The sequence below is a fragment of the Acromyrmex echinatior genome, chromosome 6, assembly GCF_024713525.1.
Source record: "Acromyrmex echinatior isolate Ae372 chromosome 6, ASM2471352v2, whole genome shotgun sequence".
In the NCBI taxonomy this organism is placed as follows: Eukaryota; Metazoa; Arthropoda; class Insecta; order Hymenoptera; family Formicidae; genus Acromyrmex; species Acromyrmex echinatior.
In genome coordinates, this window is record NC_141857.1 from 8,643,377 (window position 1) to 8,669,387 (window position 26,011).

Genomic DNA, 26,011 nt, shown 5'->3' on the forward strand with positions numbered 1-26,011 from the left:
AGGTTAGTTGTATCTTTTGCGGGAATTAATTATTATTATTTAATTATATTGATGATTATTATATGATTTAAAAAAATGTGTATTTGGAAAAATAGTTTCACGATATTGATACATTTTTCAAAAAATATAAATATGAAAAAATAAAAATTACAAATATTCTAAATCACGTTCCCCATCCATAATACGATAAATTTAGTAATGATTTATTATCTGAATCAGTTATTTTAATAAATAGTAGTTCTCTTTTATAATCTGTAATAAATCTCTAATAAAAATATAACGAAATGTATTATAAAATAAATAATAAAAATCTCAATTTTTAAATATAAGTACATTATGTATTCAAGATTATTTACGTAGAGTTATATTGAAAAATTGCAAAAGATATTATAAAAATTGCTATATTATTTGGTAGAAGACATTTTATAATTTGTATTTATGTTTTTACAATTATTTTTAATTTTTATTTAAAAAATATTGTCCAAAAGCAAACTAATATATCGGTATCGATGACTTTTCTCTGTTTAAATGAGAACAAAAATTTTGTCTATACTTACGTTTATTACCTCCTCATAAAATAAGAATAAAAGATTTTTTGAATTTCTTAAATTCCAGGCTTCCTTTAGATGTTCCCAATACGGGCTCCAAGCCGTTAAATTATTTAGAAAATATTCCAAAAAGGTGGAAAAGTCACCAATGTATCCTTGTGTCTTAATCGAGCAACTAAGGTGATACCAAGATATTACAACGTCTTTCGGATTGCGAGCTATATACACAGTCTTACAACCAACATCTAAAAGTCCAGGCAACATGCTGAAAGGCAAATGGGTTTTTATAAATCTAGGTGATGGCATTTCAGCGACAACTTTATAACCGGGCAAAGCTAATTCCCGACACAATTTTTGCTTTGCTTTGTCATCTTTGTTACAGAATAAAAATTCTTGGACCACTTCAGGATGAATAAATAAGCTGAATCTGCAAATAAAGATACAATTTAAGGATGTCTTATACATATTTTCAAAATGATAACAAAATTATTATATAAAAAAATTATTGATTATTCTAAATTACGTTTAAAAATAATACGACAAATTTTGGTTTACTATTTGGATCATAAGTTATTTTAATATATATATATAAATAAAAGTAGTATTTTTTTAATCTGTGCTCTAAATATAAAAATATATGTATTATAAAATAAACATGACAAAAATCTCAATTTTTTAGTATAAGTACATATTTGAATACATATTATGCATTCAAAATTATTTACGTAGAGTTATATTGCGATGCATGAATTCGTTATCCAGTAAATAAATAAAATATTTATTTATTCTATATCTTTGTAATTAATCAGTGAATCGCAATGAAATTTTGCATAAATTATTTTAAATATTTAAAATACTTATAAAAGAAAAATGTGTTAATTATTTATAATTTTTTAAATTTTCATTTTTAACAATAAAGATAATAACAAATAAAATAAATAAACTACAAAAATATGTTATTAAATAACAATATAATCTTATTCACGTAACTTTCATATGTATATAGTTTATTTGAAGTGTAAACATACCAAATTTAATTTTCTTTGCAAGGACTGTACGTCAAATACATCCTTAACAAACATTGACAAAAGATCATAAGATTTAATATCTCAATTTAATAAAGTATTAAAATAACATAAAAGTTACAATTACAATAAACAATTATAGAAATGCTTTTAAATATAACGATTATAAGCAGTAAAAATATCTGAATTAAAAATGTATAAATAATATAAATAACATAAATAAATTAAATTAGACCGCTTATTAATAAATCATTAAGTAAAGAAGCGTCAGACGATTAGGATTAAATTTTACAATTAGAGGAACTTAATAATATTTCTATATTTAAATAAATTTTCCAGTATTTCAAAACGCTTATCAAACACCCAGTGAGAAATAATAATGGAATCTATACCGAATGGAATCTATATCGAATGGAATCTATCGATGTCATCAAATTTACGTCGAATTATTATCAATTTATGTCATCGATTTTATTATCATTTCTCACTAGGCATAGCCTGTCTTTGAAAACATAATTCTAATTACGTTTTTTAACAGAACTAGTGCCCACTCAGTGTACTTAAAACCATCGTACATAAATTGATGTAAAGATATGTTTAATAAAAATATAGAGAAATGAATTAAACCGCGAAATCCTCAATATATTTTATTATGCTATTTGATAAAATATATATTGGGCATTTCTAGAGAAAAGTGCTATATTTTCTAATTTGACTTGCAGTTGTATATTCAATTTTCAATGTATAAGATATAATACATATTTGCCATGTGATATATAATTTTGTTAATTCGTTCAAATTATATGCAATACTGTAAGCGATAAATAATAAAAAATATCTTAAATATTGCAAACAAAATGAATAAATAAAAATAAAATATATGACATCTGCCTGGAGTTAATTATAAAAATGTTTATTCATGTTTTCATTTCAGCAAAAAAAGTTAATAAAATTATACAATTTGCAAATATGAAATATGAAATTGTGTTAAAAAAAAATAAAGATAATCTCATAATGGCTTAATAATAATAAACTTTATATAAAAATAAAATTATGTTAAAATAAAATTTATGTTTGTTTATAAAATTGTGTATTTTTAGAATTTGTATTTTTAGTTGTAATTGTGTAAATGTGTACTTATATCAGACGGAAAATTTTTTACAATAATATTATAATATTATAATATATTTTATTGTTTTCAAACAAATGTATTTATTTTTTTGTATTGTGTAACATAATGATAATGTCAAACATATTATATTTGTTATATCAGTATATAATAATATATATCTAATAATATAGCTTAAAAAAATTGTAAGTAATTTCCTATACAGAACAGACATAGTCCCAAGGCATCTTAAGGATATTTAGAGAACGTTCCTATATCCTAAGGGTGATATTTGGATAAAGTGTTCTATGTGGATTGATGGCAAATTATTATATGTAGATAAATACTTTTAATAGATAAATTTAACTTCGATTTTAAGTTTAATTTCTTTTGCAAATTGTTTAATTTCTGTAAAGAAGAATATAATATAAGAGTTTTATTCGTAGGATATAACTTTACTATTATGTGAAAATATGTGCACTTTTAATAGTGAGAGTCAAAATTACTCTATCACTTACTATTACTATCTATCACTATCTATCACTTACTATTGTTATCAATCACTTACTATTGTTATAATTGTACTTAAAGTTCTTTTATAATGTATCATCATATATACACATATAAACACACATACTCACTCGAGAAATGGAAATCTTTCAGTAAGTAGACGCTTTTTCGCTACGTCAAAATTCAAATCATTTGCCAACAGCCATATGAGCTCTTGCGTCATAGTCGTTCCTATTTTAATATAGAAAAATAACAAGTATGAATAAAATTTCTTTTTTACATCTAAAAAAAGATAAAGATTTATCTTTTTGATTATTAAAATAATCTTAAATAAAATTTAAAACATTCTCTGATAAAAAATCCGATAGAATATATATAAGAAATAATTAAATTCTTATAAAATTTTATCGTTATTTATAAAGCTTATCGTAGGCATTTTTCAAGTTAGACACAACTGCTATCGTTTCGAATCGATTTTTATAATATCTTTTTTTAAGCGTTTTAAATCAATAGAAATTCTTTAATTGTCGTATTTATACTCATATTCGTTTTTATGGAATTGACAATAAAATATCATTCGAAATTTGATATTTTGATATCAATATCTTTTATCAGATTCAATGTAAGATACTTGAGAAATATATAATAGTAAAAATATAATAATATAATGACTCAATAATTTAAAAATAAGTTAGGCAAAAGGACTACGAGCTAAAAATTTTTTTTAAATCTTTTTTTGATAAAAATTAGTAGATAAATAAAAGTCTTAATAAATTAATTATGAAATTTAATAACATGCCGGCTAACAACAATAAACGTTTCTATCGGATCATTATCAATGTTTACAAAATATGTCTAAACATAAAAACATAACATAAAGTCGATCGAAGATTAAACATGTATATTCGCATTGAATAACTATATAATTGTTGGTATCAATAAAATTAAGGAGGATCTTTATCTTGTTAAACGGAACAGTAACACATATAAAATACATACATTAGAATTCGTCAGAGAAGTAAAAACTTATATTGTGAACGGTCGATGGCAAATAAAAATATACTTCGCAATGTCAAGACATCAAAATGTTGGTATCAATAATTGAAAAATCTTTGTCTTATTAGAAAATTTGTACAGCAAAAGAACGTCAATGTATGATTATATATTAGTGTCCAGAACGAAAAATAACGCATTACAGCTTTCATAATTGTAGTTGAGAGTTCCAAAAAAAATTAAATAATATGAATAAAGACAACGCAATAGATAATGCGATAAGAGAAAAATTAGTGTCATTTATCTTCGATGTTGTTAGAAAATTAAAACGAAATAAAAAATTTTGATAAGAGAATTTTATCAGTTCTAATAAGTAATTCATGTATGTTATTTATATGACATTGATAATAGAAAATCACTCGAAACTTATTTGATATTTTGTATGAATATCTTCTTCAGATTCAATGTAAAATATATGATAAAAAATTTATTACTTACACAGTATATAATTAATATATTAGTTTTTTTGCTCGCAAACGTGTCGTTTGCAAACGGAATTAAAGATAAAAAAATTTCTATAAAAATTTATTTGATATTTTACATAATTTTCTATCTCATGTAATGTGGGAAACATGATAGAGGATCTACTATCAATTCTGTAATAAATAAGGTTCTGTAATAACATAATCGTTATTTATATGGAATTAAAGATAGAAAATATATCAGAATTTATGTAATTTTTCAATAACAATTTTCTATCAAATACAATATGGTAGATATGATAACTGTGTCAATTCTTACAGATTATGGCATACGACACATGATTACGATATAAATGATCTTTAATTGAATCTCTGCTATTTACAGTTGATTTTTAATCCAATTCTTGGATCCTTTGAGTGTAGATTTTCACACTCAAAACTAAATTTTGGGAGTGAACAATTCCATAATTGCCGTGATAAAAACATACACAAGGTATTCCTAGATTAAATCATCAAACTTAAAATATTCAGAACCTCAAAATAAACAAAAATTTTCTCTGGATGCAAACGCTTCGTTTGAGATAATTTACTTTTGAAGTTATACAGAACCGTAGAAATGAATGATATCGAAATAAAGTCTATTCTCTTTATTGCTTTATAGTAATAAAATTTAATTATTAAATGTTTTGTTCAAAACAATTTCCGTCACAAAATCCATATAAATATACCATTCACTATTAGAATATGTACGAGGTATGATTATAAGTTTATTCTACAAAAGCACCAATGAACTAATAGCTACGAACTATGAGCTACAACTATGAATTTTGCAAACAAAATATCAATGACTTTCGAACGACTTTTTTCAGAACAAAAAGAAATATTTTAATTATTTATTTTCCTACAGTTTTGTATACATAACTTCAGAAGTAAATATCTCTTAAACGACACGTTTGCAAGCATACGTCCAAAGGAAAATTTTTTTGTTTTGAGATCTTGAATTCATATTTTAAGTTTAGAGAGAATACTCTGTATACATATGTGCATCTAGCTGCTGTCGACTATTGATAGCCTATCAATAAATTCACCATAAATGCTTATGGTAACTCCGCACCTAACATACGCCGCGCCTAACAAAAACTTAATTTATTAAGTATTATTTACCATGTTTAAGGTAAATGAACTACGTCAGTAAAAACTTCGTCTATTATTATGTATGTGCTGTCTATTATTATGAAAAAAAAAATTAGAAATGCGAAATGTTTATTTTTCCTATTATTATAAATTTCTACTGTATATCCCAAAGGAGTGGGATATGCTACTTATAGGGGAGGAGAGATATATACGCCTTATAAAAAATTTACAAATAATGCTTATAAATAAGAGATATAAAATGACATAATAACTTACAAAATATGTTTACTAAGTTTTATTAAGGAATAAAAATGATAAATATGTATATGAAGTAATAGATAATAATTACAATCTTCCTACATATGTTACAAGTATTATTATATGAAGTATATATTTCATGTAAAGTGTTTATTTAGCGCATCAATCTGCGCACTTTGTATGCTTAGGGCAAATCTCGTTCACTAAAAATGCCGTATATTCCAAACAGATGGGATTTATAAAACAACAAACTAAATAAAGAATATAAGAGCAAAGTACTTGTATTTTGCTATACAACAATGTTTTACTTATTTCTCTGCACTTATACATCACGAAATAACCACTATATCTTTTACGCGCTCTACAGTAATCGTTTTATGTAGATTATAATTTATAAAGTTGTTTTATATATATATATATTTATTACAGTGACAAATCGATTTAATTCATAATAATTTCATTAATATTAACAGTAAAAAATTGAAATCATAACACAATACTAATACAATATAAAGGCATGTAACAGAGTAGTTACGGGAAAATTACCCCTACTCTTATTTTTTCCGACTTCTACGGCGTAAATCCCGGCACGGCGTACCGAAGTTACCTATATGAAGAAAACTATTGAAATATATATTAACCCATCGAGGATCATAAGTGATTTTCCATAAAGAATATTTCAATTTCTGTAATTTGAAAACTATAGATCGATACATTATAAAAACTTGTAGAATTAATTTTACGCGGTGAAGAATTTCCTATTAAGTATCAATAGACCTTTCGATGTATGTAATTCCATATAGATCACTACTGACAACCTATTGCAAATTCATTATAATAACTTATACAAGGAGTCGAATAACAGTCGAATCTGACTAGTGTACGATAATTCAGCGTTATAGGTTATCCATAGGTGTTAGGTTATCCATAAATGTTAGGTTATCCATAAGTCTTAGATTTGAATTTTGTCGATACCACATATACGTTTTTAAATACTGTAAATTATATCCGATGTGTAATTTTAATGTGTAATTAATATCATTTTATGTGAAACAACATACACATTAATTTTAGCCTCGGTGGTCTAATGGCTTAGGACGCTCATACGGAATACAAGAGATCCGAATTCAAGTCTCGGCCGAGGTAATATTTTTTGCAATAAATTTATTAACAGTTTTTCAACATATTAATATCTTTATAATATGATGCTTGATTGTTGCATCAAATTAGTAAAATTGCTTGTTAATTTAATTCACGATTATTAGAGTAGTTTTAATTGCGTTTATAATCCAGAAAAATAATTCGGCGCGCAGTTAAAAAAGACTACAATATGTTATACATATTGCAAAAGTATATATATATAATATATATTAGTAATTCAAGCTTGAATTATTTAAAAAGCAATGAAGATCCAAATTTCGATCGTAATAGGCATTTTAAATTTCTAGTATTGATTGTGTTCTCACATATGCAGTCTAAAATAAAGATTCTTAATATTAATTCTACATTGTTAAAAAATAAAATTTAATATATCTTTTTAAATAGTGTATGAAAAAAGATATTTTATCGTTTTGAATATGGAACTTTGGTTCGTGATTTCACGAAATGCTATATAATGCATATTTAAAGGACAATAAATATAATTCACGAAGCCTTAGGAGAGTTGGCGCTGGAACAAAATTGCGCAAGAATATATAATATATAATACAATAATATAAAAATAAATAAGTTTAATTATTTCTGAACGTTTCGGCTTCGTTCTGAGCCATCTTCAACAGAAAAATATTAAACATTACCGCAAAATATAAAGCTGAATTATGAATCACAAAGTCATATTTCAAGCTTTTCTATATGCAAATTGTGCAGACCATGCAGTGAAATGTGACCATCTTTAACATTATTAAATGTTGTACAGTACAACAACAGTTTTATGTCTGAATGACTCATGGCTGAGTTTCATGATTTAATTTATTTTTCATCTCTTTCTAGTTCTAAAAGTCAGAAAAAGATGAATAAATTGAACCGAGATTAAAGATAATCTACAGTATTGGAAACATTAAACTTCTATATTTTTGTTAATCTTCCACATTTTTGTATACACAACTTTATAACTATTAATATAACAATATTTTTGTATAAGTTTAAGCCCTTGAGGGAATTTAGCTTCAGAGTGCTAAATAAATTTCGATTTCTCTCTCTTTCTTCTCTTGTGAAATCACAAACCAAAATCCATATTCAAAACGATCAAAATCATTTTCTTTCGTTTTCTATCGAATTTTTTAAATCAGGGTTTAATTTCAAAAAATATATACGTCTTGATTTAATTAAAATATATTTGAAAATAAATTTAAAAAAATTGAAAAACCGATTAGAAGATCTAATTTTGAGAGAAAGGAAAATTAGAATAATAATACATTTGTAAAATTTTATAAAATTCAAGTTAAGTGGTATGAAAAAAAAACATCATTTAAAAGATAAAGTCTAATCAAAAATTTTCACTGTTTCCTCGTATTTTTATTGTTTGAGTATATATTGTTACACTAAAAATATCCATATAATGGAATTACTGTTGCTTAATCTTTTTTGCATTTATCACCAGTTGATACGACCAGTCTGCCTCCTATAAATAAATTCTATAATAATGCGCTATTTATGTGCTCTTAAAATTCGCCAAAAAAATTATTGCACTCATTTCGTTTAGGTAAAAAAAAAAATTTGTTTGTCTCGGAATCGGCTGTCAATCAGCTCCATCCCCCCTCCCCCATGTATTAGTAACAACCGATTTGAAAAATCAAATAGACAGGATTTATGCACTTTTTATACGCTTTCATATTCACATAGTTTCAATTTTTGTTTTGCATCCCTTAAAAGACTTCCATCTTGGAGCAAATAGTCATATTCAGTCTTAAGTCGTTTAAAACTGCAGAATTAAGCTATCTAACTATGCAAAATATATCTTTGATTTATGCGCTATACCATTTCCAAACAATTTCAATTTTTGCGCTGCAATCCTTTAGAAGATATATTTTGCATAGTTAGATAGTGTAATTTTGCAATTTTAAACGACTTAGGGATAAACATGTCTGTTCCAAGACGGAAATGCCTTAAGGGATGCAGCGCAAAAATTAAAACTATGTGAATATGAAAGCGCATAAATAGCTTACAAATCCTGTCTATTTGATTTTCTAAATCGATTGTTATTAACATATAGAGGGGGGGCTGATTGACGGCCTACTGAGGGCTGACTTACAGCCCTCCCACAAAAAATTTTTTTAGCTAAATAATAAAACAATAAAAATAAAGTAATAAAATAAGCGCAAAAATTTTTTTGCGGATTTTGAGAGCGCATAGTATTATTATATAATTTATTCATTAAGATTTAGTTAAGTGGGGGGCCAGTTAGGCAAATGTGTTAATACGTACCTGATCGGGGGTACGACAACAACCAAATGTCATCTGATCTAGCTTTAAAATTATAAAAGCCTTCACCCTGTTCTATATATCTAGACGGCAAAAGATATTTTTTCGGACCCACAAGTACAAATCCAGTTCTTTCGCCTTTAAAGAGCTTCAACATTTCCTTTGTCTTTTCTTCTGACAGAAGCTCGTAGTTTGGAGGTTGTCGAGCCATCTTTGCTACTTATGTCTTGTCCACTTGATTATCGATAAAAAAAATGTTTTATTTTATTATTTCGTTTTGACTATTATTCACAATTGAAAGAATTAAAAAATATGAACAACTACGAGTTATATATGTATTAAATTTTACACTAAAAATGTTAATGTAATGCTAGACGGATATAATGATTTACAGTCGCGATTGATGTGAAGAGCCTGATAACTACTAACTTAACACGTCACGGTCAAATCTCCGAATGACAATTTTGTGAGGCTCGACACGAAGAGTCTTTCCCTTTCCACCAACGGTCTCTCCGTTCTGTGTGCTGATTGAGAAATCTTCTTCGACATCATATTAGTCAGACTACATATTAGGTCGATAGACTACGCATTAGAGATTGAGATTGAAGATTAAAATATTGAAATTTGATCAAAATAAAAGAAGCTAAAATTTCTTTGTCCTCATTGTTGAAATTTCAATCTTTAATCTTCAATTTCAATCTTTAATACATAGTCTGATTCTGACCTTAAGAAGATTGAGATTAAAGATCAAAAGATTGAAATTTAATTAATAAAAACTAAAATTTCTTTCAATTTTTCAATCTTCAATCTCAATCTTTAATGCGTAGTCTCTGATTTCGACTTTACTGCTACTAATGTTCCTATACACGTCTCTATTTATTGCTGTTTACAACTGCAATGTTAATTATTAAACTGTATTTGCTCATATAAATATATATATATAATATATTTACAAGTTGATTTAAATCTAGAATTTCAGTTACATCACAAAAGATTGCGAGTTTATTTAAGCGGTTTTGTTCCTATTGTTGATCTTAAATATATTATTTTCAATTTTCGCAAAATTAACAAAGTACTTATAAGTTAACTAAAGGATGAACTCTCGATATTTTAAAGATAGATAACTTTTAAGTAACTTTAGGTAATGTTTAGGTAACTTTATTTGTTATCTTTTTCTGTGTTATCTGAGTTCATACTCGTGTTAAATTACTGCATGCAGTGCGCACCAAAGAAAATTCTGCTACTGAAAAATTCTACAATAAATAATTTTTGAAAAGATTGAAGAAACTCTACGTGGAAATTCCACATTAATTTGAGTGTGGAACTCTTCAAACATTCCATATATAAGTCGGCTCTATAGTAACTTAGTTTTATAATCAATGATTCTTTGATTATTAATATAATATAATATTAATATAATTGAAAATATCAACTGAATACTCGCTTTAATAATTAATAAAATATTGAGATAGAGATTGCCTAATGGCCTACTAACAAGTTAAAGAACTCAATGGTGAAATTTGTCACGCATCACATTCATTAAAGAATTTAGGCTAGTCGGTTAAACTTTCTCCACTTATCAATACTTTCCAAACTTGTAAATACTTTTTTCTTTCTTCTTGAAAAGTGCAGCCGGCGGCGACATTTGAAATCTTAGTTGTAAGAGAAGCATTTATAGAGTGATAAAATAAAATTTTTTATTTTACATTTTTTAAGATTTAAGAAAATATATTTCTGATAAAAATATATTTCCAAAATATTATATCAAATTAATATAAAATAGCATTAGGCACACAAACCCGGGAAAAAATGTTTTATTATACAATAAGATTGGAAACAAGACTATTTATGTTAAATAACATTACTTTAAATACGAAGCGCTAAATATGGTCTGAGTGTTGAGATGTTGAACAAATATATATGTATTCATATAAATGAATTAATTTCAATTACGTGCCGATATGGTTGTCGGACTTTCTGAAATATTAATAATCCCCCCAAATTTCCCAAATTAATCTTAAAAAACTGTAATAAACTTATTGCGAAAAATTAAAAAAATAAACTTATTGCGAAAAATAAATTTTTAAGATTAATTTGGGAAATTTGGGGGGATTATCAATATTTAAGATTGATTGCGTTGAAAGTCCGACAACCATATCGGCACGTAATTATCATTTCTGAAATTAATTCATTTATATGAATATATATATTAGTTCAACATCTCAACACTCAGACCGTAGTAGTGCTTCGTGTTTAAAGTAATGTTATTTGACATAAACGATCTTGTTTTCAATCTTATTATTTATACACGTGCGCTGAAAAAATACGTAACTCTGTATACATATCGGTTATTGCGAAGAATATTGCTAAGATCTCGATGGTCTAAATTTTTCGCAATAAGTTTATTACAGTTTTTTAAGATTAATTTGGGAAATTTGGGGGGATTATTAATATTTCAGATTGATTGCGTTGAAAGTCCGACAACCATATCGGTAATTACCACGTAATTATCATTTTTGGAATTAATTCATTTATATGAATATATATATTGGTTCAATATCTCAACACTCGACCGTAGTAGCATTTCGTATTTAAAATAATGTTTTATTATAGTTATACATTATTATGTATATAATTATATAAAATTATATAAAATTATATTATATAATTATATTAAAATATTAGGTGTTGGAATTAATTCGTAGCGTTTTACAAGTGATGGGAAGTACTTTCATTAATGTATTTTTTAATGCTCATGTGAAATAAATAACATTCTTTCATTAAAAACGCTACGAATTAATTCCAACACCTAATATATTATATAATTATATTAAAAATTAACATATTTTATATATTGTACAATTATATATAATTATATATAAAATATATTCATATATATAACATTTTTTCCCGGGAGGACAGAAGATTTTGAAGAATTTGATAGGAATATTGTGTAAAAAAACGCAGGTAGAAATTAATATATTAAATTACTTTTTTAGGAAATGATTTTTAGGAAATGTTTTTTAGGAAATTTAATACATTCATTATTCTATAACAAAAAATGTGTTTATACATTACAGGAAATATATGATACCGTAACTCATCACTGTTAGATGTCAAAGGAGTAATAGAAACCCTATTTCTTGAGTTAAATAACATTTTATTATCTTTTTATTTCCATATGTACCAAAATATTAATCAATTCATTTCTGTAGTTAATTTCAACATAAGCAACATTCATAACGTATGTAAATAAATTAGAGTCAAATTAAAACATCTTCTTGAGTTTAAAAATTATTTAATTGCATTATTAAATTAATGACATATTGAGGAAAATCAGGAGAAGGATGTTGTAATTTTACAATATTTTGATAAGCATTTTTTAAATATTACTCGCGCGAATATATTTTTATATAATAATAATAATAATAATAATATTTCTTTTTAAACACATTTTTTAAATGTTCCAAAGTAATCAAGGGAAGAATGATGGCATTTGAAATAATTCATGCATAAAAAAATTAGAATGGAATAGGCCTACTGAGAAAATCACTATATTATAAAAAAGCGCATCATGCTGTCTATTTCATGATAGGTGTAGAAATGATAGCATTTTATCATTTTTTTGGGATAGACATCTACTTACAAGTAGCTTTATAATAAAATTACCTCTATCTATCATAAATATTTTTAAAAATAATAATTTTTTTAAAAAGTTCTGAAAATTGCTATCAACATAGAGTTTGAAGAGTGAAATCAGGGCTCATATGTGAAGCAATTTTCACTTTCTCCGTTATATCTCGAAAACTATTCGAGATATAAAAAAATGTTTTATACAAAAGTTTTACAATAAAATTACCTCTATTTATTCAATGATATTTTTTTAGAATAATTATTTAATAACTTTTTCGAAAATTTAAAAAAAAATTGATAAATAATTATTCTAAAAACGCGAATGAATACAGCTAATTTTGTAAAAACTTTTGTACAAAATATTTTTTTATATCTCAAATACACAGCCTATGTATGTCTAAGGTATACATAGGCTGCGTTTAGCAGAGAAAATTAATCAGTTTGCACTTAGTGATTCTTTAATACAATTGGTTCTTATCTTTAGTTCTTCGTTAAATCTAAGTATAGGAATTAATCGTATTAAAGAATCACTAAGCACTAACTGATTAATTTTCTCTCGTGAACGCAGCCATAGAACTGTATCTCTCGAATCGGGATGACAGATATCTTAAGTACTTCTAAAGTCGAATTTCAACGCTTAACTCGATTTACAAGATCGACTGCCGCGTTTTTCTGTTTTTAAAGCAGTGAATTTGTGTTTGTAGAGCAGAGAATTTGTGTAATTAAAAGAACGTATACTTAAGGCTTTGCATACAATGGAGGAAATATTGGGAATAGGAATAAATATTGAGATTTCAACCTACCAGAAATCACGTACATTCCGATGTAACTGGTAATCTGGTAGATTGAAATCTTAATATTGTATTTATTCCAGTTCTTAATATTTGTTTCTTAATATTTCTATTGTGCGCAGACCCTAACGCTGTATCGCGAGCGAGATATCTTAACCTCTAAAGAACTTTAACGCTTAATAACTTGATTCATGAGGTTGATCGCCGCGTTTTTCTGCCAGATTCTTTCGTTTTAAATGAATACGCGTCGAATGAGTACATTTTTATTACGATTTTAAGGAGAGGAAAGGTATTTTAAATAATTACTAAAAAAAAGTTTTGTATTACCAGGTATTATCCTTAAAAACATTATTTTTTACATATAAATTTATTCAGAATGTCATTGACAATTATTAATAATTATTTTTTGGTAAATGATTCCGAACTCTTTTTTGATAATCCAATATTATACAGTTTGTTATTGTTATTAATATACATTTACAATATACATTTTTTTCCTGTTATATCAAAATTTCAGTTTACAAATTAAAAACACTTGTTCACATAATGGCTGGAAATTGTAAGAGAGTAGTATTGTGTAAAGGATTATCTGAAAAGAGCAATCAGGAAACATATAGCAAGATATTGGAATCAGCTGGTTATAATTGCGAATGTTTACAAACTTTGAAATTCGAATTTGTGAATATTTCGGATCTGCGAACATGTTTGTCAGTAGCTGACAGATATAGTGGTAATACATCTTATTATTTTCAACATAATTATTATATGTAATTATTATTATATAATTATTATAACTAATTATTATATTTATCACTTGTTAATTAATTATAGGTTTAATATTAACTAGTCCTCGTACAGTTGAAGCTGTTGCATTGGCAGTAAAAGAAGATACTAGTATTCTGTATCATTGGAAACAGATGCCAACGTACTGCGTGGGATCTATGACGGAATCTCTCGCAAGAAATCAACTTAATTTACAACATTGTGTAGGCAGTCAGTCTGGTAATTCAAAGCAACTGGCTGAAAAAATTATTCTTGATATAAAGAAAGATTCCAAACCATTATTGTATCCATGCAGTGAAATTGCACGTGAAACTATCTCTTGTACTGTCAGAGATAGTGGAATTTCAATAAAAAAGATCATAGTTTATAGAACATTAGAGAGCGAAACTCTTGAACAAGAATTACCAAAAATGCTTGAGAAATCTCCTAGTATATTTGTTTTTTTCAGTCCATCTATAGTTGAGCATATTACAGCGCAACTTAAGAGAAATTTCTATAATGTCAAAGATATAAAAGCAGTAGCAATAGGACCTGTAACAAAAGATGCATTAATTGATTCTGGTTTCAATGTATATGCCACTGCAAATAAACCTGAACCAGCAGCTTTGATGCAAGCGATCACAGCTGCTGATTCTATAGAAAATTTAAAAAAGAATAATTGATGAAATAATAACATGATGCCTTTTGGGTTGTTTGTCATAAAGATTGATCATGAAAACTAGATCGGCAAACTAAATTGGTGCGCAGTTTATACACAATGCAATATGTATTTGCATTTGTATATAAATATTATCAAGCATCAAGATCTGCTTCGACCGAATATGGAATTCTCTTTTTTTGATTTAAATAAGAATGATCGAGGAAAATATTATATACTGATATACATACATATATATTATGAACTTATCAACATTTTTTTTTAATATTTTGATATTGCAATACATATATTTTTTAATATCTAAACATTTCTCAAATTATTTCATAATAAGAGGAATCTTTCTTTCTTCAGTTCATGTAAGTTTGTTAACAATAATTATAAATAATGTACATACAATATATATTTTAGAGAGCTATAAAAGCAAATGTGTGTATACGTGCGCGTATATGTGTATTATATATGTAAATATATCTTATAATATAATTGTAACTTTGATTGTCATTTAGGTATTTTATTATATTATATTGTTTTATTCAGAAAAATAATGTACAATTTTGTTGATAAAAGCGTTGTTTGTAAATTTGTGCATACACATCTTTTATATTGTTAATAATTTTATATTGTAGTATATATTTATAAAAATAAAACATAATATTCGAAACGAAATAATATATTTAACATATTTAATATAGTTTATAAATATTTTATTTGGAATATGTATGAATTTTTTTTATACATAATATATAATCTCTTTTGCATGTTCAAATTTTTATATCACAAATATTTCTGTAAGACTTTATCAGGTATCTTATTAAATTTAATATCTATTGCGGTTTACACCTAACAGGCACGAAATATCTGAACTAACTATTGCGGACTGATTCGCATAATAAGGCTGAGAAGCGTTTCCACTATTATATTTCATTTGGACTGCCGTTTCGTAATCGGGTGCCGGTCTATATGATGGTAATAACGCGCGCAAACTATTTATATCGGTTGACGAAATGGATACAACAGGACACGGTGATGGTATTGAAAGATCATTGTAACTTGTCCATCGTGTATGTGTGTCCGAGGTCCTGTTATCCGAATTCACGGATACTGCTTGCTCACTAGAATCGTTTGTATCATTATCCTGTAACACATATTAATGCCTACAATTACATAAAATTCTGTACGCATGTTTCAATATAATTAAACAAATGTTAATTTACGCACACAGCAGCCACTAGATCTTTCTTGTGGACGGCGTTCTTGATACTGTATATAGAATAAATGTTGGGCTATACATAATCTCCATATGTATTTTGCATCGCGCGACTCGGTAAATACAAATTGCTTTGCTTCTTCACATTTGCACTCTATTCTAAACGTCTTCTTTTGATTTATAACATTACTGATGTCTTTCCATCTGCAAATTGTAAATTATTTATTTAATATGCATGTATAAAAATAATTTAATGCGTATAAAAAGTCTTTTTAAGCTGAATTTTTTGCACTATTTATCTCCTCTTTTTTTCCAATGTGGAAAGAAAAAGAGAAAAGATGAACATGCAAGAAATTCAGATTCTGAAAAGAACAGACCTAAAGTAACATGTATAAAAAGTAAATTAACCTATAAAATTGCGTTGTTTGAGTATTAGGATAGGTCACCATAATTCCATTGATAGAAATTCCAAGTATAACTTTGTTGTTACTGTTATCCTGAAATATTCCATAATTGTAGGATTTGAAGCAACAAAAATTAATTAATTTATCGCGCTATTTATACCTTGGCAGGAAAAGTTTCAGTGCCATATCCTTCCAGTTGCATGGCAATCGAGATATATAATTCTTCTGCAGTAGCTTGTGTCATATTGGCAAAACCTTTATATTGACATATTGCTGTGTATAAAAGAGATTCTTGACCATTTGGATCTGTTTTGTTTACGTCCTAAAGAGAAATTTAAATAGAATTCGGATTTAGATTTATATGACATTTGCAATTAGAATAATTTAATTATGAAAATTGGTATTACGTTTGGGAAGAAAGTACATTGTTGGAGATACTCGATTGTGTGTCTCTCTGGACTATAATTTCCAAACTCAGCTTGCATAGAATAGCTTGCCAACACACAAGCCTGTCTGTAATTACAATGTACTTTGTTTTCTAGTACATCATTCTTCAGTTGAAGATAATAATGATATCTGTGGAAGGAAAACGAGAAGAAACATGTAAAATTATATTTTTTAAGAAATTTATAGGTCTGTTATTTTTAATTTTTTGTAAGATTCATATTTCTTCTTTTCTTCTTTAATTTGAAGAGGAAATAAGAAAAAATAAAGTTTGTGCAAGTTGAACTAAAAAGAACAGACCTTATATCACTTAAGCGAATTATGTCAACCTTGTCATCTCATCTTGAATGAGTCGTACGTCCACTATATAGTACATAACTCTTAAGTAAAGCGTAAAGCTTTTAGCATCTTTTTCAAGCTGCCTCTTTAAAGGTTTGTCCATGTCTATCCATCGAAGTGATGATGTACTGCGGCAAACATAGCGTAGGCTAAAAAACTCTGGTTGCCCTAATCCTAAACGTTGCATCACATTGTCCAGACACTCCTGGCCAACGCTGTCGATGCTGAGAGTGCATTCTATAGAAGTGGCATCTAACAATTCGACACAGATTACGTACTGATTCTTGGACACGACATTATACTGTCTGCTCTTTTTCAAGTGGAACTTGAACGGCATTTTGGCAGCCGCAAAGTAACTAAAAAAAAAAAAATACATACATGTAGCGCATTGATTACAAATCTAAGGGAAATCCGAAGTGTCACAAAAGTCTTTTTTTTATAAGTTTTTTGTAATGATTTTGTGTAACTAGTATACACTGAACTAGTATACATTTTTGGAATTTAAAATAGAGTAGATATATTTGATATTTTTTAGCAAAAGAGAGAAAGAAAATTCAGAAAGTGTAGTCTAATGCAGGAATAAAGAAATAGACTTAATGTATCCTAATAAATACAAACTAATACGTACATCAGTATTATAATTTTCCATTTAATAATATAAATGTAATGTAATACATTGTAATAACAGTTATGCAGATAACAAAGCGTATCACAGCAAAATCATACAAATCTGTGATTGCTTATGATGCTATTATGGCAACTTGCCATAGATTTATCTTTAACGATTTCTCCAACATGGAAAGAAAAGGAAGAAAGATGAACTGTGCATTTTAGTTAAAACGAACAGATCTTATGTATTGCTAGCATTTTAACAGCAAGATAGCTATGTCAATGTTATCTTGTGTTGTCGACAATATGATAGCATTGTATGATGCTGTATATTATGATAACATGATGGCAATAATATGAATTTTGATGGGGACGATCTTAAAGTTGTCCGCACAATGCTGACAAGTTGCTACTAAATGTTATCATATTGTGAAGGCATCAAGTTGCCAACAAATGAAGACTCAGTTGTTGTAATTCTGGTAACAATGCATACTTAGCAATGCATATTTAATAAGCAACTTGCCAGCAACAAGATAGACACGTTATCTGGGTACATTGATGATTAGGAAATTATAATATTAATGTTAAATACTATTAATTTGTGTTCAACAGGACGCAGAATAATAATAGATTATAGATTAAGAAATTTTAAGACTTACAATTGTATCAAATATCATTCGCATTATAAAGTGACATTATGATTTACGAGAAACGTCGCAGTACAAATTGGCGATATAACAAGTCAAGAGATATATTGATATATATTTTAAGCGGTGCGCATACGCGAACTCCTTTAATGTCTTAAAATATCGTATACACTCATCAGTCAGTTTCTTGTGTAAACACTGTACACATTATTCGCTCAGCGGACACATTACCCATCCGAGATAGATGTATATTTTGACAATCGAGACTCCGTTATCAGTAGCCATATCAATTAGCTGATATCAAACAGCAAGCATTGAATTCCTTTTAAAGTATCGCTCGAATATCTACTTCCCAAGTTTTCACAGTTTCTTCGAAGTAATTCGATTCGTCAACGAGATAAACTATACATTACTGACAGTACTGAACAAAACTTGCTGTTTGCTTACTGTTGGTATAGGTACATTCGGGGAGACGCTACTATTGTCTCATTCTAGCCTCATTGTTTATTAGACATAAAACAAGGGCAGAAAATCTCTCAGCACGAGAGCATAGAAGAGTATCGATACTTCGTCCGGCTGCGACGAGTATCGATGCTGATATATCGAGAGGTCAAAAAAGAGAGAGAGAGGGCCATCGATATTCACCCATCGGAATACTCTGGAGTCAATGGCCATCGCTGCCGGCTACAGCTGGTCGTGAGTCTGGTGGAGCGATTCGAAAGCGATGACGATCGTCGTGTGCGTCGAGGCGACGGGCTAATCAATAATGAGAAAACGAGATTTACGGGATATCATTGCATCAGATCTGTATACGCGCCTGTCTGCACGCATCAACGCCCACTGAATGCTGATAAGGAGCCACGTTAAATCCGTGCAACTCCCACGTCGCTGGACCCCTGCTTAGTGTCACATCAGTCACATGTGCTACGAAAATGAGCATCCTGCGAAAGAGGTAAGCGAGATACTTGCGCGAGATTTTGTTCTCCGATTCGATTTGTTTCATGTGTCTGTTTTCCTATGGATTGTTTATAGATTGAGCGAGTTCGACGATGTTCTCGATGCGGACGAGATAGATACGATCAGTCTCAGTAAAATATGTTTCCATGGTACGTCTGTCACTGTATATACAATTGATAGCGAATTCAGTTACTTGTACTACTAGATTAGTGCATATTAAAAGCAGTAGATGATGAATTAAAGTTACATGTAAAAGTATATAAATATTTTAAATAATAAAATACCCAATAATGATATTGTCATATTATTTAATGGAATATACATGTATTATTTGATCATTAAATTTGATCATATTTTATTGCATTTAAATACTTTATATAGGCCTAAAGATCCAAATAACAAAAATGTTAGCAGGATGTCGACAGACTGGTAGCAGATTTGATCAGAAGATGTTAATAGACTGATCACAATTGATGTTGCATTCTGTTCCTGTTCTGCCGATAGAATCTGTTAACATTCTATATAAACAGACTGGTAGCAGAAATCAAATAGAACCTGCTGACAGAATCTGTTAGCAGATTGTGAGCAGAAACTGAGCAGAAACTGAGCAGAGTCTGCTGACATAACTTGACAGCAGAAACCGAACAAGGTCTGTCATTTTTATTTAAATCGATCTGGTTTCTTATAAGAAATTTTACATATATGTAAACGGTTATATATAATTATACATATAATTATATATTTATATATACTGGTGTGAAAACTGGAAACAATCAATATAGTTTTATTGCTAAATTATTATTGATTAGCTTCATATTTCAAAATACATATGAGAAAATTATAAAATAATATAAAAAAAATATTCAGAGTTTCAGAAAGCACATTCCAAAAGAGCTTGGGAATCTCTAGAAGATTTGCCTATTCGATTTACATGTGCCAATTCTTATAGGACTCCTGAATGATTTCTTCTTACGAGAAGCAAGTCCATCTCGTGATGAGGCTGTATATGAAAATGGCAGATTTTGCTCGGTTTTTGCTGCCAATCTGCTGTTAGATTATGTCAGCAGGCTCTGCTCGATTTCTGTTCGCAATCTGTTATCAAATTATGCAGCAGACTCTGTTTGGTTTCTGTCAATTTGTTGGCATGGCATGTCAGCAGGCTTTGTCATATTTTTGACAGCAGTTTGCTAACATTGATAGTAGAAACTCTGTGTATAATTTGTTGCCTTTCTGCAATCAAAAATTGGTAGTAGGCTCTGCTCAAAATCTGTCTGCAGATTTGGCTATCAGGGGAATTATAGTGAATTTGATCAATCACTCCTTTGAATTAATACATAGTAAAGATTGCTTTATGGCCCAGTCTACATCATGTACTAGATACTAATTAGAGTATTAAGTAGTAATTTTTTATTAAATTATCTTAATTTTGATAATACATATAATACATATATACGTATATAATACATATACATGATGTGTGTATTTAAGTAATCATTTTGATGCATATTGTATCAATTTAGTACATCATTCTTTAGTACATCATTCATATATTGCTAAAATTAAAATAATTTAATAAAAAGTTACTAGTTAGTACGCGTATCAAGTGCACGATGTAAACTAGGCCACAAAGAGCAGCCTAGTATGTATTAATTCAGTGGAGAATGAATAAAATAACTTTTTATGTCTGTTCTTTTGAGCTAAACTTCTTGTATGATTCATCTTTTTTCTTTTTCTCTCTATGTTGGAGAAAAAAAAACAATGAATCATGTAAAGTTTACTTTCATTAATGTAGGATTAATCTTTAATCTCGGTTTAATTATTCAATTCCAAGCATTAGAAAAAGATAAACATTAAGTTAAGACCAAGATTACAGTTAATCGTATATTGATGAAGAATCAGTTGTGGTCATTCATAGGGCAGTCTAAGAAATTCAGCCAAAAAGAACAAGCCTTTTGTTTTGTTCATTGCAGATACGATAATAATATGTTTATGGCTTGCATTAATCATCTTAATACTATAATAATAATCTAATAATACTGATATTAATAATCTAATGATAATGGTCTAATACTAACACTAATAATCTAATAATAATCCTCTTGCATTATTTCTTATATCTCAGGCATACCTGACAAGCCCGGTGGGCTGAGACCTTTATGTTGGAAACTACTGTTGAATTATTTGCCACCGATAAAGTCAAATTGGATAGAGACTTTAAAACGTAAAAGAGAATTGTACAATACTTTCATTGGTGAGAAGATATTTTTTGTATCATTTAACCCTTTATTATTTGTGTGAAGGATATTCCAGCCTCATAAATTCCTTAAATATTCATAAAGGATATATAGAATATTAATCTTTATTTATAATTATAAATCATCAAAAAGGATAATGAAAATTAAAATATAATATTGGAATGTTAGAAATACTACACGCAAATAATTACGTTAAAAAAAAACCATATGGAAATTTATGTATAATGTTTTTGAATGGTTTCACAGAGGATCTCATTGTTATGCCTGGAGAATCAAATACCGATGACAAAGAGCGAGTTGATGTAACGTTACACGATCATCCTCTCAATTTAAATCCAGATAGCAAGTGGCAAACGTACTTTAAAGATAACGAAGTTCTACTTCAGATTGATAAAGATGTTAGGTAAGAATATCGAATTGTATAAATATTCTGGCAGATATAAATATTTTTTGCAAAACATTAATAAAAACACAGAGAACCAGGAAAATAAATTTTACGTATACAGGCGACTATGTCCAGACATATCATTTTTTCAACAAGGCACTGATTATCCATGTCAAAAGATAGTGAATGCTAACGGTCAGCGTTTACATCACAGAGTTCAACACACAGTGTTGAAAAGCGCAAATGTTGAGAGGAAGGGCTTAGGAGTGACAAAGGTAAAAAACTACAAACGATTAAAGCTTCCATCACTAATTTTTTTGTTAAATTTATTAATAGATTTTACTTATCTTTGCCCTTACATTGACGTGGAAAGCAGCAGGTATTATAAACGATGCAAGTAGAGTAATAAATTCTACCTAAGATAACTTTAAAAAAAATCTTTATATTTTTATATCTTGTGTATTATAGGCTGATATTCATAGTCAGATCTTATATTCGAGATCGTCTTAAGTATGGTCTTAGAAGTACGGTCATGAACTAATCAGAGAGCCGTATTAGGGTCTTAAGGCTAGAGTCCGACCGAAACCACATTTTAACTTCGGGCTGAAACCGAAAACAAATATTCGATTGTCATTCAATTTCGGTGAAACCAAAATTGCAATTTAGATAAGTCTTACTAAAAAAAAAAGAGGGAGGAAAGCTAACAGAGTCATATTTTTTTGGGCCGGAGTTGAAATCGACATTTTTGTATTAATTTTTACAGAGACTGTATTTTTCAGAAATCATGATAAATTTATGTACTTTTTAAAAAACAGAAGATTTTATTAAAATATCTAACTATATAATAATATAATAATATTATATCCTCAATTTTTAAAGAAATCAAATCACAGTTATTATTAGGATTACATTAAAGTTTGTACTCAAATTGTCTCAAGTTTAATCAACGAGCTAATAATTAAAATCGAACAGTTGTTTTTTTTTAACGCTCACCGGCGCGTTGCAACTTGTATAATTTCGATTAATCCACCGAAATTTTCTTTTAATTTTGGCCAAAACCGAAATCGAACTGAAACCCTGATTTTTTATCGAAACTGACCGAAACCGAAAACAAAACCGAAGTTGCGATCGGACTCTACTTAAGACATTACTTAAGACAGTTTCGAAATAAGAACTGAATACCGCCTATAAACAGAAAAAATAGTTTCATAATCTTCTGCAAATTCGACTCATGTTACTACATTACATTACTGTTTTATCTATTAGATAGCGGTTTCTGTCAGAAAGGCTACGGAAGATTACGCGCCATTGTCCGAAGGTGGTGAAGCACACTGGGAAGTTTTGGAAAGAATACTCTTCTTATACGCTAAATTGAATCCCGGTCAAGGTTACGTACAGGGAATGAATGAAATAGTTGGACCTATATATCACGCATTTGCTTGTGATCCAGATCCTACATGGAGAAGTATATATTATATGAAAGCAATTGAAATGCATAAATGACATCTGCTGATAGCGATATCTATATATCTATTTTATGTTTCGTAGAACACGCCGAGGCAGATACTTTTTTCTGTTTTACTAATCTGATGGCTGAAATACGTGATTTTTTTATAAAGACGTTAGATGAAGCTGAATTTGGAATTAATTCGATGATGAGTAAATTGACCAATCAAGTTAGAGCTAATGACCCTGATATTTGGTTGCGTTTACATCAGCAAGAGCTATGCCCGCAATATTACAGTTTTAGGTAATATTATAGTATATTGATGATTATTATCGTTATCATCATGCTTATAATTCTCATTGCTGATTCTCTCTAATTGCATCTTGTTATTCCTGTGCTTGAAACAAGATGGTTGACGCTCCTACTTTCGCAAGAATTTCCTCTACCAGATGTTATGAGGATATGGGATTCCTTGTTTGCTGATGAGAATAGATTCAGTTTCCTCATACATATCTGTTGTGCTATGATCTTGTAAGTAAACAAATTTTATCATATCTTTGGCAATAATTTTCGTTCTTTTAGCACATGTGTACGTATTTTTAGATTACTCAGGGACCAGTTACTGGCTGGCGACTTTGCTACAAATGTTAAACTTCTGCAGGTGAGAGATATAAATTATATTTTATTAATTTATATGTGCATTTATATTTTCTATTATTATTGCCAGAATAGAATAAGGTGCGCCATGTTAAAAATAATAATGTTCTATATCTAGAATTTTCCCTCAATGGATATCCAGATTGTGCTCTCTAAAGCCGCTGCCTTGGCAGGCAAGACTTTATAATTTTCGTAATTAATTAAGAACACGGACAAAATGCAATAATTTCTCGGTATGTCAAATATCATGATTTTCCTCCTCTCCTTTTCCTGAATTGTTATAACCACATGCGCGTGATTATATCGTAAAGTGTAATTTTATATACTATCGTCCCGAGAGGAGAGAAATGCAATGAAATATCAATTATAATATAATATCATGTAGATGTTCAAGTTGATAGCCATTCTTATATCAAATATTTAACAGCTGTATATATGATACATACTCTTATGCGAATACTGAAATCTATATACAGCATTTTGCCAGATTTTGTTAAATCTTTTGATATATGCATATATAGAGAGTATATTTGTGTATATACATAATGTTAATATTGGAATGTAACATGTGGAAGTCAAAATGTAAAATTTTGATACAAAAAATATGATAATCATTTCGCAAACGGCAGATAATAAAATAAAGATTAATGCCCTTTTCTACCAATATAAATTAACTTTAATCTCAGTTTAATCTATTGTTTATCTTTTTTTATATATAGTTATAAGAATTAGAGAAAAAGATAAGGAGTAAATTAAATTAAGATTAAAATTAATCTACATTGGTAGAAATAGACATAAATTTTGAAAAGGGAAATCTGATTTAAGCTTTCCCGATTGTCCAATACGACATGAATTTTGCAATAATCGCATCGCAATAGATTAGTACCATTCATACGCGCCATAGTAATTACGCGATACATTAAGAAGAGAAATTACATTTTATAATCTTATTTTTGTAATAAAATGCGCCGTTCGAACTACGTTTATAAAATAAAGGGAAATGTTATCAGTTCTCCATCAGGTTTATGAATTGCCGTATACATCCTATATACCATATATCTTTATAATTAGATTATTTTGCAAATGGTCGACGACACAATTCGAGCTTTCTAGAAATGTGCATTTTTCATTCTACTTGTGAGAGAGATTCTAATAAAATCATTCTACTTACTATAGAGTGAGTAAAAAAGACAGAGAAAGTGACGATCATTATTGGATTAATAAAGCCGTCGTCTTCCCTAGCAGAGTAAACCGAATTTCCAGATTTTATTTCATCTCGTCTCACTCTCTGTGGAGTAGAATGATTGACCCGGACGA

The 26,011-nt window shown here is 28.3% G+C and overlaps 4 protein-coding genes across 14 annotated transcripts; 2 read left to right on the forward strand and 2 right to left on the reverse strand.

The window, feature by feature from the left end:
* Positions 1 to 509: 509 nt before the first annotated feature.
* LOC105154819 (sulfotransferase 1C4) lies at positions 510 to 10,006 on the reverse strand. Of its 3 annotated transcripts, none has more exons than XM_087407134.1 (4): positions 9,908 to 10,006; positions 9,482 to 9,712; positions 3,323 to 3,422; positions 510 to 975 (listed from the first exon to the last, which is right to left on the reverse strand). In XM_087407134.1, exons 2-4 carry the CDS (start codon positions 9,687 to 9,689, stop codon positions 525 to 527), a joined length of 759 nt encoding a protein of 252 aa, XP_087263260.1. In that variant the 5' UTR covers positions 9,690 to 9,712; positions 9,908 to 10,006; the 3' UTR covers positions 510 to 524. The 3 variants fall into 3 exon arrangements, with proteins under 3 accessions (XP_087263260.1, XP_087263258.1, XP_087263259.1); XM_087407132.1 differs by having other exon boundaries at positions 9,803 to 9,955; XM_087407133.1 differs by having other exon boundaries at positions 9,871 to 9,952.
* A 3,618-nt stretch (positions 10,007 to 13,624) lies between these two features.
* Positions 13,625 to 16,012, forward strand: Uros1 (Uroporphyrinogen III synthase 1). Of its 6 annotated transcripts, none has more exons than XM_087406951.1 (3): positions 13,625 to 14,232; positions 14,420 to 14,632; positions 14,734 to 16,012. In XM_087406951.1, the coding sequence occupies exons 2-3, from the start codon at positions 14,449 to 14,451 to the stop codon at positions 15,345 to 15,347; spliced, it is 798 nt and encodes a 265-aa protein (XP_087263077.1). In that variant the 5' UTR covers positions 13,625 to 14,232; positions 14,420 to 14,448; the 3' UTR covers positions 15,348 to 16,012. The 6 variants fall into 6 exon arrangements, with proteins under 6 accessions (XP_087263077.1, XP_011068860.1, XP_087263078.1 ...); XM_011070558.2 differs by having other exon boundaries at positions 13,625 to 14,191; XM_087406952.1 differs by having other exon boundaries at positions 13,625 to 13,951; positions 14,025 to 14,632.
* On the reverse strand, positions 15,853 to 19,455 carry Pez (protein tyrosine phosphatase non-receptor pez). Of its 3 annotated transcripts, XM_087406949.1 has the most exons (8): positions 19,006 to 19,455; positions 18,366 to 18,525; positions 17,728 to 18,093; positions 17,362 to 17,530; positions 17,115 to 17,276; positions 16,959 to 17,047; positions 16,562 to 16,754; positions 15,853 to 16,478 (listed from the first exon to the last, which is right to left on the reverse strand). In XM_087406949.1, exons 3-8 carry the CDS (start codon positions 18,072 to 18,074, stop codon positions 16,161 to 16,163), a joined length of 1,278 nt encoding a protein of 425 aa, XP_087263075.1. In that variant the 5' UTR covers positions 18,075 to 18,093; positions 18,366 to 18,525; positions 19,006 to 19,455; the 3' UTR covers positions 15,853 to 16,160. The 3 variants fall into 3 exon arrangements, with proteins under 3 accessions (XP_087263075.1, XP_087263074.1, XP_011068861.1); XM_087406948.1 differs by having other exon boundaries at positions 18,366 to 19,455; XM_011070559.2 differs by lacking the exon at positions 18,366 to 18,525 and having other exon boundaries at positions 19,006 to 19,454.
* Positions 19,456 to 19,557: 102 nt separating this feature from the next.
* Positions 19,558 to 25,706, forward strand: LOC105154822 (TBC1 domain family member 13). 2 transcript variants are annotated; one of them, XM_011070561.2, is made up of 11 exons: positions 19,558 to 19,945; positions 20,026 to 20,099; positions 22,073 to 22,201; positions 22,452 to 22,608; positions 22,712 to 22,865; positions 22,967 to 22,969; positions 23,857 to 24,055; positions 24,139 to 24,340; positions 24,446 to 24,568; positions 24,641 to 24,698; positions 24,813 to 25,706. In XM_011070561.2, exons 1-11 carry the CDS (start codon positions 19,926 to 19,928, stop codon positions 24,879 to 24,881), a joined length of 1,188 nt encoding a protein of 395 aa, XP_011068863.1. In that variant the 5' UTR covers positions 19,558 to 19,925; the 3' UTR covers positions 24,882 to 25,706. The 2 variants fall into 2 exon arrangements, with proteins under 2 accessions (XP_011068863.1, XP_011068864.1); XM_011070562.2 differs by lacking the exon at positions 22,967 to 22,969.
* The last annotated feature ends 305 nt before the right edge of the window (positions 25,707 to 26,011 follow it).

Excerpts from the sequence above, each read along its gene's own strand:
- LOC105154819 (XM_087407134.1), bottom strand. The coding sequence starts at position 9,689 with ATGGCTCGACAACCTCCAAACTACGAGCTTCTGTCAGAAGAAAAGACA. Across the intron at positions 3,423-9,481 it reads GTTGTCGTACCCCCGATCAG|GAACGACTATGACGCAAGAG; the intron begins GTACGTATTAAC and ends ATATTAAAATAG. Across the intron at positions 976-3,322 it reads GAAAGATTTCCATTTCTCGA|ATTCAGCTTATTTATTCATC; the intron begins GTGAGTATGTGT and ends CTTTATTTGCAG.
- Uros1 (XM_087406950.1), top strand. The coding sequence starts at position 14,449 with ATGGCTGGAAATTGTAAGAGAGTAGTATTGTGTAAAGGATTATCTGAA. Across the intron at positions 14,633-14,733 it reads AGTAGCTGACAGATATAGTG|GTTTAATATTAACTAGTCCT; the intron begins GTAATACATCTT and ends AATTAATTATAG.
- Pez (XM_087406949.1), bottom strand. The coding sequence starts at position 18,074 with ATGCCGTTCAAGTTCCACTTGAAAAAGAGCAGACAGTATAATGTCGTG. Across the intron at positions 17,277-17,361 it reads AATGTACTTTCTTCCCAAAC|GACGTAAACAAAACAGATCC; the intron begins GTAATACCAATT and ends ATTTCTCTTTAG. Across the intron at positions 16,479-16,561 it reads AAAGATCTAGTGGCTGCTGT|GATAATGATACAAACGATTC; the intron begins GTGCGTAAATTA and ends TATGTGTTACAG.
- LOC105154822 (XM_011070561.2), top strand. The coding sequence starts at position 19,926 with ATGAGCATCCTGCGAAAGAG. Across the intron at positions 20,100-22,072 it reads CAGTAAAATATGTTTCCATG|GCATACCTGACAAGCCCGGT; the intron begins GTACGTCTGTCA and ends CTTATATCTCAG. Across the intron at positions 24,699-24,812 it reads CAAATGTTAAACTTCTGCAG|AATTTTCCCTCAATGGATAT; the intron begins GTGAGAGATATA and ends TTCTATATCTAG.